General features: G+C 37.5%; 2 protein-coding genes across 2 annotated transcripts in view; both read left to right on the top strand.

Annotated features, from left to right (window-relative positions):
- The window catches only part of LOC139083404 (olfactory receptor 6C2-like), a 152,761-nt gene that overhangs the window by 130,797 nt on the left and 4,068 nt on the right, over window positions 1–17,896 (top strand). Inside the window, exons 2-3 of the mRNA XM_070619626.1 lie at window positions 15,107–15,228; window positions 16,959–17,003. Coding sequence (XP_070475727.1) covers window positions 16,992–17,003 — 12 coding nt within the window. The 5' untranslated portion in view covers window positions 15,107–15,228; window positions 16,959–16,991. The remainder of the gene's footprint in view (window positions 1–15,106; window positions 15,229–16,958; window positions 17,004–17,896) is intronic.
- Window positions 2,741–3,676, top strand: LOC103541623 (olfactory receptor 6C2-like). Its single transcript, XM_008508468.1, has one exon. The coding sequence runs from the start codon at window positions 2,741–2,743 to the stop codon at window positions 3,674–3,676; it is 936 nt and encodes a 311-aa protein (XP_008506690.1).

Below are 17,896 nucleotides of genomic sequence, written 5' to 3'. Positions count from 1 at the left end.
GCAGACATGGCACCGCTTGGCACGCCATGCTGTGGTAGGCGTCCCACATATAAAGTAGAGGAAGGTGGACACGGATGTTAGCTCAGGGCCAGTCTTCCTCAGCAAAAACAGGAGGATTGGCTGCAGGTGTTAGCTCAGGGCTAATCTTCCTCAAAAAAAATTAAAAAAAAAAAAAAGAAAAAAACGAATTGAATAGATAAAGTGAGGTTAAGCGAGGAAAACATCAAATATTATTTAAAATATAATATAATTTTATAAAATACAAATAGCGGCATTACATAATTGTATATGTACAAACAGGTTGTAAATAAATACGACAAATGTTAGTAATGATGAACATGCGCGTGATGTGATTGCAGGGGAGTTTCCGTTTTTCCTACACTTTTCTGTTGGTTCTAGACGAATGTAGTAAGTGAATACGTACTCATTTTATTATGGAGGATTCAAGCAATGCTTTTATCTCTAAAGAGAAAAAAAATAGCAGCTCTTCATAATTTGAAATTGTCCTTCATAGCAAGAAGGAAAACAGTGATGGCTTAAACTCCAGTATTAAATATAATTTCTTTGTACTAACGATTTTCCACTTACAGTAATCATTCAAACAGTGATGTGAAGTCATTTACAGATCTCATTCCAGCCATTTCCTCCAAATTGAGGACACAGATTATACATTTTTGTGATGTGTAATGGTGCACCAGCCAGTGATATGAATGGGGGGTAGGGTATTGGCCAGCATGAAGGCATTGGGTTATGCAGGTAGAGGAGCTGAAGAGAACAGTAGAGGCACTAAGTGGGGAGAAGTGTGGCTCTCAGGAAACCCTTATGTCTTAGCCTAGCAGAGCAGTCTCTGCATGAGCACACATTGCTTACTTGCTGACACTCAGTCAAACCATTTATCCCATAGGCCTAGGTCAGCTGCCTCTTTCTATACAGCTGTCTATAAACCCTGTCACATTGTGGCAACTCTCTTTAGTAGAAATGATGCCTTCTCTAAGCACAGAGGGAAACAGCTCTTAAGGTACTTCGTGGGAATATCTTAAAGCATCACATAAAAGACATTAATATTACAAAATAATTGGTGTCTCATGGGGAAATTTCGTTCGAGTCAGTCATTGAAGAAACCCTGATACCCCAGAGATACTGTTTGTGACTAAGAAACATTTGAAAAGCTAACATTTTAATTAATTAGTGATTATTAGAATTGACTAAGGATGCCCCAAATCCTAAAATTACAGCTTTTCTGGAAACACTTAAACTTTGGATCCGGTTTGACCTGGGTTAGATTCCAGCTCTGACACTTCTGAGAAGTACAATATTGTCCAAATCGCTGGGAAGGGTAAGTGAATAGGTAGAAAATGTGAGAAATAAAAAAATATTCAAGGGCTTCCTGGAAGGTGGTGAAATGGCTTCTTTGACATGATCCTCAAAGGCGGCAACACAGGGAGGCAGTCTTGTATGGAAACTCATATGGACGGATGTAACTTTTCAACTTTTAAGAATATCCACATGTAAAGGCCAAGTTTTAATTATTCCTCATGTCACGTTTAATCCTTGTTAAGTATTAATGCCTGATAATAACTGTTCTCTGGGGGAATAAGCATAGAGTCTGAGTCTATCATAGGGCCAGAGTGCTGAAGAGCAAAGAGGTGTCCTGAAGCAATGAGAGGGGCACCACTTGTTAGTGACATTCCCAAGGGCAAAGTGAGTCTTCAGAAAAGGAATCATGGCAAAGAAGTCAACTCTTTCCCCATGTGGTCTTCTCTTTCCTCTGCCCATCTGGAGGATATAGATTTTATATTATTAATGGGGTTGTCAAGTAGCCTCAGAAGGCATTTGGGAGCTGAAAAATCTATGCATAAACTACAGAACCCCAATAAGGATCATGGAAGCCTAAGGACAGGATTCTGTTCTCTGGGAAAGACCTTCAGATCAGCCCATTTGTCAGTATTCTGGGAAGGCTGGGGATGGGTGGGACGTGAGACCTAAGGAAAGGAAATAAAACAGAGGCTGTTCAGACTGAAACATGGGAGGGACACAGACTCCAATATTCCGGCATATTATCATAAAAAGGGAGCAAAGAAGTTCTAGAAGAGTATGGGACTCAGGAAATTTCATGGTAACTGTGTTACTGCTGTCAGTTCCCCCAAACAGTAAAGGCTTCTCTAGGGTGTTGGGAAGAGTAAGGAATTATTTGAAGGGAATGAGTGTTGCAAAGCATGGAAAACAATGCAACTAAGCCACTGGTGGTATTATATGTATTATATTACCATAGGGTATGAGGATGATTTGCTGATATGCTGTCCTGATAGATGGGGAAGGACAATTTGTATAAAGATCTTTTTCTAATTATGAACATTTATGGATCTCCTACTCTATACCGAGAACTGGGGAAACCATAATAGCCGCCCTAATCTTGGAAGACTGTGAAATCCTTGAGGTATCTTCTATCTACTTTAAGATTGGTATTGTAACTGGAGTGCGAATGAAACCTCAGATAGATATTTTCCATAAACCACATTCTGGAGACCACGGTAAAGCAGTGTCCAGGGAAATGAGGCATGATGCATTACTTCCACATCAGATTATTGACAATCAAGTAAAAGTTTACACCTGTGCTTCTCCTTGCTTGCTTGGCTACTTTCTCTATACAACTTATTGAAATATTATCTTTATATTCTATTACTCAGACTCAAACTTTACGATTTATTGATACAGACTCATTGTATATCTGAAGACAGTGATGAGAAATCATTCCGCAATAACAAGATTCATCCTACTAGGATTAACAGATGACCCACGATTGCAGGTTTTTCTTTCAGCATTTCTGTTTCTCACCTACATTTTCACTGTTGCTGGAAATCTAATCATTATCCTCCTCACTCTCATGGACTCTCACCTTAAAACACCCATGTATTTTTTCCTTCGGAATTTCTCCATCTTAGAAATAATATTTACAACTGTCTGTGTTCCTCGATTCCTGTACAGTATGACAACTGGGGACAAAAGTGTTACCTATGATGCTTGTGCCATCCAATTATTTTTTGTCATCCTTGTTGGGGCAACAGAATTTTTTCTTCTAACTGCCATGTCCTATGACCGCTATGTGGCCATCTGCAAGCCGCTGCACTACAGCGCCATCATGAATGAAAGGGTTTGCACCATTCTTGTCCTTTGCTGTTGGCTGGTTGGGTTAATTGTCATCCTCCCACCACTTAGCCTGGGAGTTCAGCTAGATTTTTGTAACTCCAATCTCATCGACCATTTTGGCTGTGATGCATCTCCCCTTCTGAAGATTGTATGCTCAGACACTCAATTTATAGAGCAACTAGTTTTAATCATGGCTGTGCTGACCCTCATACTGACACTAGTCTGTGTAATTGTGTCCTACACTTACATCATCAAGACTATTTTAAGACTCCCTTCAGCTCAGCAAAGAAAAAAGGCTTTCTCCACCTGTTCTTCCCACACGATTGTAGTGTCCATCACATATGGAAGTTGCATCTTCATCTATATCAAACCAGCAAAGGAAGGAGTGGCCATTAACAAGGTGGTGTCATTGCTCAACACCTCGGTTATCCCTTTGATGAACCCTTTCATTTATAGTCTACGGAATAAGCAAGTCAAAGAAGCCTTCAAGGACTTAATAAAAAAGATAGCATTTCTTTCAAAGAATTAGGAAATTAAAAAGATTTTAAAAATAAAAAATATATAAATATTTCATCTTTGACTATATGTTTTCATTCAAATTTGCACTACAGTACTGCAGTAAGTCTTATTAACCACTACACTTTCTTTTCTATTACTCTTAGACCCACAGACCGAAGTAAGCACTACGGCCTTAATTCAAATAGACCTTCTTTCATTATGGTTCACTTTCATAACTGAGTATGAATATGGATTCCCAAAAGGTCCAAACAACATCTCACTATCCTTTTTTTTCTTTTAAATGAGTAAAAATTTATTAGCTTGTGCACAAGGGAGCCAGTGCAGAAAGGAAAGGGGCAGGTGACTGGCTCATTAGGGAGTGGGATTGTGAGGGTTTTATTAGGCAAAGTTTGTGGAGGAGTGCCTTCTCACGGCATGCAGAGGTGGGGTCGTGCTTGCGCCGGGGCTGTCACATAGCATGCTACTACATGTGATGCATGTATCGTTAGTATGCTAGCTCTCTACCCCTGGGTGTGACTTTTACTATGCTAATGGGGCTAGGCTCACCTTCAGTGGAGTCCTGGGTGCTAGGGCGCACGAGTAAGCCCCGGGAAAGTCCAGAAACTTTGAAATGTGCATCTTGGTGGTCTCCGATTCTCCTAGCTTGTGGATTGGTTAGGGGTCTTATCTTGTTAGGCCGGGGGCCCTGCAGACACCCTGTCTCACTAAGCTGGCTCCTGTCTCATTCTACCCTAAGACATTTTATCCTCCTTAATCTTAAGGATCATGGGCGAAGGTCTCTTCTTCTGAAGCTACTTCCTGCTGACAGAGGGCGTTGAGAAGGGGGCCCTATATCCAGGAGGAGTAAAATCTTTTTCAACTTGTTGTAGGGTCTGGTAGGAATGAGAATGAGGACCAGGTGGGTTGGCCTTTGGAAGTGGCTGGAATCCTTGCATGACCATCAGTTTAAGGTGAAATTTTTGGAGCCTAGAGGATACGAAATTGACAAGCAGGTTAAAAAGCCAGGAACCAAAAATTAATGGAAGCAGGGTGATTACCAGGGGACCCAAGAAGGGAAGGAACTAGGTGAGTGCTGAGAGGGCACCCTTGATCAGTGACCATGCCCGACTGGGGTCTGTTCCTTGGTTATATCGGTGGAGCCAGGACGCTTCTCATAGATTTCCCAGATGTTGGTCTCAACCTTCCCTGAGTTATTAACATAAGCCATTTCTAGTGAAACAAAAAGAAAAACAAGGTTAATGGTGGGAGCAAATTATAAACCAGTTTCTGAGCAACACCTCACCATCCTTACGTCTGAAACACTAAAAAGCAGTAACAAAAATTTGAGTTGTATTTTTTCCATTCATTTCTTCAAATTAATAGCTTTTTCAAGGTAAAAATTGTTTATTTCAGTATTCCTTCTTGGTCTAGCATCCACTATGTCAAGAAGAATGGGTAGATGTAATTTGTTTCTCAATTTTTTTTGTCATGCAAACCACCCTCCTCAGACTAAGATGGAACTATTTCATTACACTAATTTGCTATTAAAGTGGCACCTTTTTCTGGTGTTTTAAATTTTTTATTTTTAGCATTACAGCCGTCTATTTTTTCCAGTTTTCTTGAGATATAATTACATAGAACATTTTATAAGTTTAAGGTATACAACATAATGATTTGATATATGTATGTATTGAGAAATGATTGCTGCAATAAGTTTAGTTGACATCCCTGTCTTCACATAGTTACAATTCTTATTCTTGTGATGAGAACTTTTTAAGATCTACTCTCTTGGCAACTTTTAAATAAACAATACAGTATTGTTAACTATAGTCACCATGATGTACGTTATACCCATAGAACTTATTTATTTTATAACCTGGAAGTTTGTACCTTTGGAGCACCTTCACCCATTTCTCCCACCTGCCACCTCCCTCCACTGGCAACCACCAATCTGTTCACTGTTCCTAAGCACTTTGTTTTTTTGGAATCCACATACAAGTGATATCATACAGTATTTGTCTTTTTCTGTGTGGCTTATTTTGTTTAGCACAATACCCTCAAGGTCCATCCATGTTGTTGAAAATGGAAGGATTTCCTTCTTTGTTAAGACTGAATAATATATATATATATAAAATGTAAAATACAAATATATAAAATATATACATAATATTATATTAATATACAATATGATTAATATTAATACAATTATGTAAAATATATAAATAATGTAAAATATAAATAAAATATACGTGATATATAATTTTGTGATATATATATATATATATATATATATACCACATTTCCTTTATTCATTCATCCATTGATGGACACTTTGGTTGTTTCTAGGTCTTGGCTATGGTAAATAATGCTGCAATAAAAATAGAGTTGCAGATATCTCTTTGAGACAGTGATTTCATTTCCTTTGAGTATATACCAAGAAGAGGGATTGCTGGATCATATGATAGTTCTATTTTTTAGTTTTTTGAGGAATTCTCATACTGTTTTCCATAATGGCTATACCAATCTACATTCCCACCAACAGAGAACAAGGATTCCTCTTCTCTACATCCTCACTAACACTTCCTATCTTTTACATTTTTATTATAGTCATCTTAACAGGTATGAGGTGATAGCTCATTAAGATTTAAATTTGCATGTCCCTGATGATTAATAATGTTGAGCAACTATTTATCTACCTGTCGGCCATTTGTATGTCTTTGAAAAAACGTCTATTCAGGTCCTTTGCCAATTTATTAATTGGATTGTTGAAACTTTTGCTATAAAGTAGTAGGAGTTCCTTATATATTTTGGACATTAACCCCTTATCTGAAGTATGGTTTGCAAATCTTTTCTCCCATTTTATGTGTTGCCTTTTCGTTTTGCTGATTGTTTCCTTTGCTGTGCAGAAGCTTTTTAGTTTGATTTAGTCTCGCTTGTTTAATTTTGCTTTGTTGTCTGAATTTTTGGTGTCATATCCAAACAATTATTGCCAAGGCCAATGTCAAGGAGCTTTTACCCTATGTTTTCTTCTAGGAGGTTTACACATTCAGGTCTTATGTTTAAGTCTTAAATTCATTTTGAGCTGATTTTTGTGAATGGTGTAATATAATGGTCCAGCTTTATTATTTTGCACGTGAATACCCAGTTTTCCAAACACCACTGAGTGAAGAGACTATCCTTTCCCCATTGTGCTCGCCCATCTATTTCAGTCCTAGAGACATTATGCTCATTTAACCAACACCAGGGATCTCTGCATTTCAAAACTTTCAGCTCTGCTATAATAGAAGAGATCAGGGGCCGTCCCTGTGGCTGAGTGGTTAAGTTCACACACTCCGCTTCAGCGGCGCAGGGTTTCGCTGGTTTGGATCCTGGGCCTGGATGTGGCACCACTCATCAGGCCATGCTGAGCAGCGTCCCACATAGCACAGCCAGAGGCACTCACAACTAGAATATACAACTATGTACTGGGGGTCTTTGGGGAGACGAAGAAGAAGAAGAAAAAAAGAAGATTGGCAACAGATGTTAGCTCAGGTGCCAATCTTTAAAAAAAAAGAAGAGATCAAACCCTTGAGATGGGATATAAACGTCTGCTTCTCTGGCAAAGGTGGCAAAGGCGGCTAGGCAGAATATGGGGCATCAATGGAATTTACCCATATGTGCCCTCTGGTAACCCCTGAAGGTTGTGAATTCAATTTGCATAGAAATGAGTTCATCCACAGATTAGACTTGGATTGGTTTCCAAGAGTTTCAGTCCTGTTGCTACAGGAGATACTGGTTTCTTTTAGGGAAGTCGTAGTTTTCTGACTCCTTTTTCATACCTTGAGATGGAAACTTAAAATCCTAAGATGATCTCTTTTCTTTCTTCAAGTTCTCCAGATACTTAGAAATAATCAACCAATGTTACAGTTCTCATATTCCTCATTTTCCACAAAAATATTCCATGACAGCAGCTACTTGGTAAAAGCAAGCCATAAGAGCAGCATACATTCAAGAGTTGACAAAACCCACCTACTTATAGGAGTGCCACAAAGTGTTATGGATATTTCTGCAAATTAACATTTACTGTGTTCTTGACTCATGTCCAGGCTAGATGGCAAGATCTTGGATGGCATCTTATTTCCTACAGGCCTTCCCTGATACTCCTGCCACAAACACCCAGTGCAAATAATAATAAACTTCTATTAGGTAGCAAAGAGCACTACTCATTTCATAAAGTGAGGGACCAAACATAGAATGCTGCCAAACAAAAAGAGTTTTAAGAGGAGACAAAATTGAATCATAATCAAAGAAAAAAAATGTTTACAGGGCTTATTTAGAGTAAGCAATGCAGCAAATTATGATATTTAGTTACCCTAGATTTTAAAAAATCTAAAACTTTAGAAAATTTTTTAATATGAAAAAAGAGCACAGAAAGATAATAAGCTCAAATCGAAATGGAGTAACAGGGGGCATATACGCCCTTATATATGCTCAAACCTCTAAAAATTCAAGCAAAATATATGAAATCAGAGTTTTCCAGATAATTGACATCAGATAATGGAGGACAGTGATCCCTGAGAGACGATTACTTCAGCTTACTTCCTGGAGACAGTGTGGGGTGGGGGGACCCATGTGGAGCCCATCAGTCTGCTAGAGTTGGGAAGGTGTAGGTGGTAGTCCAGGGAGCCTAAAGTTCACAAGACAGTATGGAGAAGTGGGAGAGGCACAGAGAGATATCTGTGATCTACAGACGGCCCATCATGAGCGTTCAGCTGAGCGCTGATCAGCATATACCCATAAGGAAATTGCCTGACTGAGGTAAGAATCACCTAAAAGGGTTGCAAAGAACAATATTCTGGGCCTTCCCATGGTGGAGGGGTTAAGTTCACATGCTCTGCTTGGGTGGCCCAGGGTTTCGCTGGTTTGGATCCTGGGCATGGACATGGCACCACTCATCCGGCCATGTTGAGGTGGTGTCCCACAAAGCACAACCAGAAGGACCTACAGCTAGAGTATGCAACTATGTACTTGGGGGCTTTGAGAAGAAGAAGAAGAAAAAAAGAAGATTGTCAAGAGATGTTAGCTCAGGTGTCAATCTTTAAAAAAAACCCAAACAATATTCTGAGCCCACACTGTTGGAAATGGTTCCTATTCACACCAAACAGAATTAAAAATCTCATAGTTTATAGGTAATATTCAGAAAGATTTGCCTCAGCATTGGGGAAAGAAACTACTAGGCTAAACACTGCTCTGGTCCATTCTAACACAGATTAACACAGAACCTGAAAGGACAAAACTGTTTCCAAATGATTTAAATGATACCAATCAAAAATAAAGAATCTTTACATGGATCCAAATACATCCAGCCTTCAAGAAGGTGAAATTCATGTCTGATGTGATCAAAACTCATCAGGTATGGAAAGAAGCAGGAAAACACAACCGATAGTGAGGAGAACAATCAATACAAATAGCCCCAAAATGGTACAGGTGATACAATTAAAGTAAAACACAGTTAAAACAGTAATTATAACTGTACTCCATATGTTGGAGAACATAGAATAAAGATAGAACATGTTAAGTAAAAACATTAATATGATTAAAAAGATTTAAAGCAAACTTCTAGAGTTGAAAAAACTACACCATCTGAGAAAAATGTATATGGAACAGTTTTAATGTCAGATATTGCATAAGAAAAATTTAGTTAACTAGAAGAAATAGTGGTAAAAACTCTCTCTATAAAACATTCAAAGAAAATAACTTTAAAAAATTTAAAAAAGCATCAGGGAACTATGAGACAAATTCAAGAGGCCTGATATAGTCTAATTAGAGTCTCCTTAAAAAAGGAGAAAGGAGGGACAGAAAAAGTATTTGAAGAAATGAACGAAAATATTTCAAAATATTGTAAAATTTTGGATATTAGCCCTTTCGCAGATATAGGATTTGCAAATATTTCCTCCTGTTCAGTAGGTTGTCTTTTCACTGTGTTGATGCTTCACTTTGCTATGAAGAAGCTTTTTAGTCTGATGTAGTCCCATTTGATTATTTTTGCTTTTGTTACTTTTGATTTTGGTGTCAGATTAAAAAAATCATCACCAAGACCTATGTCAAGGAGCTTACTGCCTGTATTTTCTTCTAGGAGTTTTATTATTTGAGGTCTTATGTTCAAGTCTTTAATCCATTTTGAGTTAATTTTTGTGTATGGTGTAAGATAGAGTCCAGTTTTATTCTTTCTCATGAGGCAGTCCAGCTTCCCAAAACCAGTTGTTAAAGAAACTCTTCTTTTCCCATTGTATATTCTGGGCTCCTTTGTTATAAATGAATTGACCATATGTACATAGGTTTATTTATGAGTTCTCTAGTCTGTTCCATTGATCTGTGTTTCTGTTTATATGCCAATACCGTACTGTTTTAATTACTAAAATTTTGTAATACAGTTGGAAATCAGGGAGTGTGATGCCTCTAGTTTTGTTCCTTTTTCTCAGTTTTCCCTTGGCTATTCAAGATTTTTTGCAGTTCCATACAAATTTTAAGATTATTTGTTCTATTTCTTTGAAAAATGCCATTGGAATTTTGACAGAGATTGCACCGAATCTGTGTATTGCTCTGGGTAATATGGACATTTTAACAATATTGATTGTTCAACCCATGAGCACAAAATATTTTTCCATTTATTTGTGTGTTATTCAATTTCTTTCATTGTTGTCTTGTAGTTTTAAATATACAGGTCTTTCATCTCTTTGGTTAAATTTATTCCTAGGTATTTTATTTATTTATTTTTGATGCAGTTGTAAATGAGATTGTTTTCTTTATTTCTCTTTCTCATAGTTCATTATTAGGTATAGAAATGCAACAGAGTTTTGTGTATTAATTTTGTATCCTGCAAGTTTACTGAATTTGTCTATTAGTTCTAACAGTTTTTTGATGGAGTCTTTAGGGTTTTCTGTATATATAATCATGTTATCTGCAAGTAGTGACAGTTTTACTTCTTCTTTTCCAATTTGGATGCCTTTTATTTCTTTTTCTTGCCTAATTGCTCTGGCTAGGACTTCCAATACTGTGTTGAATAAAAGTGTCAAGAGTGGTCATCCTTGTCTTGTTCCTGCTCTCAGAGGAAAGGCTTTCAGGTTTTCATCATTGAGTATGATGTTAGCTGGGGCTTGTCATGTATGACCTTTATTATGTGGAGGTGTGTTTCCTTTATACTTGCTTCATTGAGAGTTTTAAAAATCTTGTTACATAAAAGAGGAAAATGTAAGAATAACATTTAAATGGTGGAACATTCAAATGGTGGAAACAATGCAAGCCAGAAGACTGTAGAGCAACATCTTTAAAGCAGAGGAGGGAAATGACAACCCAGAATTCTATAACCAGAAAAAATGCTTTTCAAAATTGAAGGTGAAATAGAGACTTTTCAGAAATAGAAAACCCAAAAGACTTCATCACCAGCAGACCTGCCCTACAAGAATGTTAAAGAAAGTCTCTCAGACAGAAATTGCTACCAGATAGAAATATGTACCTACCAGGAATAGAGAGCACCAGGAAAGATAACAACTTGGGTAAATACATGAGATTTTTTTTTCTTATTATTTAAATAAGCCAAAATTGTGAGTTTAAAGCCAAAATAATAAAATATTTTTAGTTTTTAAAATCATTTTGTATTTTAACATTCTTTTTTATTGTGGTAAAATATACATAATGTAAAGCTTACCATTTTAACCATTTTTAAGTAGACAGTTAAGTGGCATTAAGAGCATTCACGTTATTGTGCATCCATCACCACCATCTATCTCCAGAACTTTTTCATCTTCTCAAACTTAAATTCTGTGGCCATTAAACAATAACTCCCCATTCTCCCCTCCTCCAGCTTATGGCAACCACCATTCTACTTTCTGTCTCTACTAATTTGATTATAGATATTTCATATAAGTAAAATCATAATATTTGTCCTTTTGTGTCTGGTTTATTTCACTTAACATAATGTCTTCAAGTTTCATCCATGTTGTAGGATGTGTCAGAATACCATTCCTTTTTAAGGCTGAATAATGTTTTCTTGTGTTTATATACCAAATTTTCTTTCTTTATTCATTCATTTGTCACTGAACATTTGGGTTGTTTCCATCTTTTGGCTATAGTGAATAATGCTGCTATGAATATTGATGTAGAAATTTGGTTCAAGCTTCTGCTTTCAATTTTTTAAGTTATTTACCTAGAAGTGGATTTGTTGGATCATATTAATTCCATGTTTAATTTTTTGAGGAATCTCCATGCTGTTTTACACAATGGTTGCACCATTTTACATTTCCACCAAAGGCACAAATGTTGCAATTTACCCACTATTTTGTGAGTTTATATCATATGTAAAAGTTAAATGTATGAAGACTATAGCACAAAGGCCACAGTGGAGAGACAAAAGTCCCACTTGTATGGTTCTTAATTATATATGAAGAGGTATATCATCAGTTGAAGGTAGAGTGTGATAAGTTTAATATGCATACCATAAAGAAATCTAGAAAAGTAGCACAAGTTTATAGCAAATAAACCAACAAAGGAAGTTAATTTCAAAGAAAGCAGAAAAAGGAAAAAAATGAAACAAAGAACAAATGGGAAAAATAGAAAATAAATGATACATTATATTTAAACCCAACCATATCAGTAATCATATTAAATGTATATTATTTCAACAGCAAACTTAAAAAGCAGAGGTGGTCAGATTAGGAGGAAAAAAAGAGGCAATTCTTCGCTGCCTATAAGAAAGTAGCCTTCAATATAAACACAGAAATAGGAAAAAAAGTTTAAAAATGGAAAAAATATACAATGATAACACTAATCAAAAGAAGTTGGAGTGGCCACATCAGCATCAGACAAAGTAGATTAGAGTTAAGAATATTAATTGGAGTAAAAAAGTTCATTTTTTTAATGACAAAGTGTCTATACAGCAAGAAAAATTAGCTACCCTACATACATATACATATAATAAAGAGCTTCAAAATACAAGAAGCAAAAACTGGTAAAAATGAGAGGAGAAAAAGAAAAATCCACAATTATAGTCAGAAATTTCAAGATGCCTGTCTCAATAATTGATTGAATCACTATCCAGAAATTCAGGAAGTATACAGAAGACTTCATACTATCAACATTACATAACTGACATTTACAGAACACTCCAACAATGACAACAAAAAAGCAGAATTGTTCTAAGGTTCACAGATAATATTTATCAAGACAGACAGTATTCAGGACTCTAAAACAGGCCTTGTTAAATTCAAAAGGATCCAAATTACACAAAGTATGTTATCTGACCAAATGAAAGTAAATTAGAAATCAGAACAAATTTTTCTGAGAAACACTGATCATTGGAAGACAAATATCAAAATTTGTGGGATGCAGCTAAAGCGGCATTGATAGAGAAACTTATGGCTCTATAGCAATAATAGCAATTCAAACAACTCTGATGTGTATCACTGGCCATAACCTTAGTCACACGACCATACAAGCTGTAAGGGAGGCTGGGTAGTATTTTCCTGGGTACTTTGCACCCTGTATAAAATTTGGGTTTTGTCACTATAGGTAAGGAAAGAAAAATACCAGACAGGAAATTACCAGTCTCTGCCACAGCCAGTCAGGATGTTCTCCAAAAATTTACTGTAAATATAGAGACATATCTCCTTTTTCCCCAGCTTACGCCTCCGGCAGGGAAAATTTTCAGTCACTCTCTGCCAACAACAGGATGACAGATAGGCATGATGTGACATGGCTAGTCACTGTGAGAAACCTCGGTGGAGCATCAGCGACTGGGCTGAGTAAAGAGACAGCAGAGACACCTGCTTCGATAGAGGCAGCAGGAGCACACCTCTGCTCCATCATTTGACACCAGGATTCGACACGAGCAACAAGAGTGAGAATGTCCAGAACTGACAGCAAAGAAAAAGAGACAGTCAAAGAAAAAGCTTTATTCAAGTTCACTGGACAGTAGTAAGCCATAAGAAAACAAGAAACACATCCTGGAACAAGACAATTTTTTATCCAGCGCTTGGGATGCAAAACTCTCCATTGCTTCAAATATCAAAAGTAGTCTCATTGCCTATCTGAAAAGTCATAAGTAGAAGGAGAGAGGATGAATACAAAAGCTAGGTAGCACAAACATAACATCAAGTTTGAAATTTAAATGCTGGTAAGTCTCTCTCTTACATATCGGGACAAGTAGATAGGGCAGTATGGGGAAAAAAGCAGGATCTTTGTAGTCAGATAAACTTTTGTTCAAAATCTGCACTGCCACTGTGGGGCATTCTGACCAGTCATTTCTCTGTTCTTCAGTTTCCTCATCTATAAAATGAAGACAGCTTTTTTTTTTTACTTTAAGATTTATGTCAGAGATGAATAGTATATAATAAATAAAAATATATGATAAAAATAGAGGATGTAATTCTAGGAGAAATATGAAGGTTTAACAAAGAAATCAAGATGGAATTCAGGTAACATCAGGCCACCCTCAATGTCTCTGAGGACATTGTCCCCATTGCTACATGTGTTTTTACATTGTTGGTTGGACTGCCATCATTTCATTGGTAGAGTCACCAAGGTCACCGAGGACCATTTTGTTGTTCACTCAGATGTTCCCTGTGCACAGGTGGCTGACTAAACATATAAATTGCTATTAGAGAATTCACAGGGAAGCTTGCCTCCCTGCCCAGGAAGATCAGTTGTGCCCTCTGACAAAACCAGAGAGAAACCTTCCTTATTTCGCACCATTCTTTTCTTCCTTTGAACTAACAGAGTAACTGGGAAATCTAGTATCAGGTAGCATTTTCAACTTGGTGAGGGAAGAGGAGACTGAGACAGGGCTCCTTATATCAGGACCGTTAAAATCTAGGAGAGTTCTGTTGGTTATCAGACTTGCCTGTGAGAGGGTGTGTGTGTGTGGAGATGTGTGTGTTTGAGTGCGTTTGTGTGGAGGGTGAGACTAGGGGTTGAGAAAGGTGGAATATGAGAGTGGGAACAGAAGTACACGAAAACTCACCAACTTAATGTTCCTCAGACTGTGGCTCCCTCAAGGGCCTCTGATAAAGAACTGCCAGAAAAGTAACTATATAATTCTTATGACATATTTTTCCAAATTCTCTAAACATAGGCAGAGGGTGAATACAGGCAGTTTTAAAGTCTGGAATTCAGTTCTTTGTAACTGATTCTGCAGAAAAATATTCAACCATCATTTCTGATATGTTGTGATTTTGAAGGAACATGAAATTAGAATTTTCTGTCTTGGTCACTTTCGCCTTTGAAAGGGCCAGTCGTTACCTCAGTTGAGGAGGCTGTTACTGATTAAGGGACAGAAAAATAAAAGGTGATGGGAAAGACACCACTAACCAGTAATATTCACTAGTGTCATAGAAATCAAATAATATTGATATTATAAATTGCCTGCCATGGAACCTCCCCTTATTCTCCATGTGTTATTTAAGTCATTTTTGCCACTTTTTTTCAGGGATTGGAGGGTGAAGTGTGAGGCATGCAGTATTCACTCTTCTCGAATCTCGACTATCCAGTCCGTGGGCAGCCTCTGTCCCAAATGAAGACTGAATGAGGTTGATTCCAAACATAAGTAAGGTAAAAAAAGTGTCTCAAATATATGTTTTTAGTTCAGTAAATAGGGAGTCGATGAAGGAAAAAACTGAATCTCCATCACTTATCTAGATCCCAAAGTGACAGTGAGAGTAACTAGTTCTGTGTGAGTTAAGTCACCAAGGTCAACTGGTGAATGTTAGTTGAAGGCTGCTTAGGGGAAGAAGCTGTTAAAATTCATTTAATAAAATTGTTTCAAACTTTGATCCAAACTCAAAATAAATAAATAACTCTCAATCTCTCAGTGAAATTTCCCCAATATAACAGAGAATGTTGGTACGATTGCTGGAAAAGGCCAAAATGAAGCAGTCTTGTATGCAAATGACCTGCCGCCACAGGCTCACCTGCATTATTAGAAGCAGGGTTTATTTAACATGCTTCATAAATTAATACACAATGTCACTGAAAGTTAACACATATTATATTAGGCGTTTTTAAAACATTAAATGAATGATCATTCAAATGCTAATATGATTGCATTCATCAGTCTTTCCTACCAATATAGAAGACTAAAAGTTTTGATAGGAGAAGCAGGGAATAATTTTTTTTGAGGAAGATTAGCCCTGAGCTGACATCTGCTGGCAATCCTCCTATTTTTGCTGAGGAAGACTGGCCCTGAGCTAACATCTGTGCCCATCTTCCTCTATATTATATGTGGGACACCTACCACAGCATGGCTTGCCAAGCGGTGCCATGTCCGCACCTGGGATCCAAACTGGTGAACCCTGGGCCACCAAAGCGGAACGTGCACACTTAACCGCTGTGTCACCAGGCTGGCCCCAGCAGGGAATAATTTTTGATCCTAGGAACTTTGTAGGACAGGGAGAGCTGGAGTTGCAATGTCAATAGCCAGTACAAGGATTTAAACTCTCTACAACGGAAGGAGGAAGGAAGGGAGGGAATTAGCAGGGCAGAAAGGACTTGACCTGTCATTTAGTTTGACCTGTCACAGTCTTCTTCTGGCAAGTACATGGCAAGATACTGTCTCTCCAGTAAGCTATCTCTCCCATGAGCTAAGGGAGGGCTTTCTCTGTTCCAAAATCATGTCTGTGAACCCTGAGGCAGTGCACTTTACTAACTCAGCTTACGGTGATGGATGAATCTGACACTTCAGTAGAAGGAAAAGAACATAGAGAAACTGAGTGAACATAGGAAAATCTGAATAGCTACCAATATAGCTGACTGATTGCCAAGGAACAAGCATGGAGTGGTTATCATCCCAAGTCTAAGGTTGCATTTTCATGCTTATCTCGTGTTACCATGTTATTGAGTATGCACGAGAATGAAATATTATCTCCCACTGGTATCCTGAAAGCTCCTTGAGGGAGCAACTTGTTAATGGTTGGATGGCCAACCTCTATTTTATGCTCTTTAGATAATAGATGCTTATTAAATATTTATTTGAATGAATAAATGTAGGTTATTTACTTAAACAATAGGAAAGAAGAGTAACCTAATGGATTTTTGATTCTCTATTCAGAACACACATATTGGGTACAATTGGGACAATTGTTTAAACACGTAAAAAATTAGTTTTCCTCTCATGTAGAAGGGTGTAGTGTTTCCCTGCAAAACCTTGAGTCATGCCTAAACTTGCTTGTTTAACAGTCAATCTCCCTAATAAAGCACAAAGACATATTATTAGCCAACATATTAAGTTATTATTAACTATGATATCCCCAGTGAGAATGCATTTACCAGATCTTCCTTTACAGATGGACACCTGAGAGTAGCTGCTTGAAATATGAATGTCAATGAGGGTAAGTTTTGACATGAAGGAGAGGAGAATTCCCGAGCCCCTATCTAATGGAATTCCTGAGAAAATGTAGAGTACAAGGAAGCTTAAAACTCTGGAAGGTGCTGAAATGGACAGCAATAAATGTTCAGTGAGAAAGACAGGGTCATTTATAATTTGTTTACAAAAATTGGCTCATGTGTGTCCATTGGTTTCTGGACATTGCTTGGGCAAGTTACGTATATCAAAACTCAGAGAACATAAGCAACAGGGTTAGGGAGCTGGCTGGTAAATTAGTGGGGAGAGGTGATTTGAGGAGGGAAAAGCAGAAATCGTTCAAAGAGGTCACTAAGATATAACCTGAGACAGATTCTGAAGGCTGCGTGCTGCGAAGAGCACAGGGTTGATCAGGCTGGCAAAGAAAGTAGATACCAAGGATCATTCTCTCTGGGCTCTGTCCGTGACCCGAAGCACCAAAACAGGATTAAATCTGGGTTATATTAAGGTTCCAGAATAATTTTCTTTATACAACTTCGGGAAATCTTCTGCCTAAGCAGTCCCAAAACTGGCTTAGAAATACTGTCCTTTGCCCAAATATAGGGTGACAAAGTAAAGGTACATCTTTTTATCTCCTTATTTAGAGATGATCTGAAGTGCAAAGATCAGGACTAACACTTTTAAATCAATGTGCTGCTGTTAGAATTCAGCATAACAACATAAGAAGATCAACAGAAAACATTAATTAAACATTTGTCCAAACACATAGACTAAACACCAAGAGTGAACCAGAATGTAAACTATAGGCTTTGGGTGAATATGATGCGTCAGAGCAGTTCAGCAACTGTGACAGTTATACCACTCTAGTGGGGAATGTTGACAATGGGGGAGGCTATGCATGTGTGGGAGTAGGAGGGAGAA

The sequence above is a fragment of the Equus przewalskii genome, chromosome 5 (assembly GCF_037783145.1).
Source record: "Equus przewalskii isolate Varuska chromosome 5, EquPr2, whole genome shotgun sequence".
NCBI classification, from domain to species: Eukaryota; Metazoa; Chordata; class Mammalia; order Perissodactyla; family Equidae; genus Equus; species Equus przewalskii.
The sequence above is the reverse complement of the archived record's forward strand: the minus strand, read 5'-3'. Positions and strand labels throughout refer to the sequence as shown.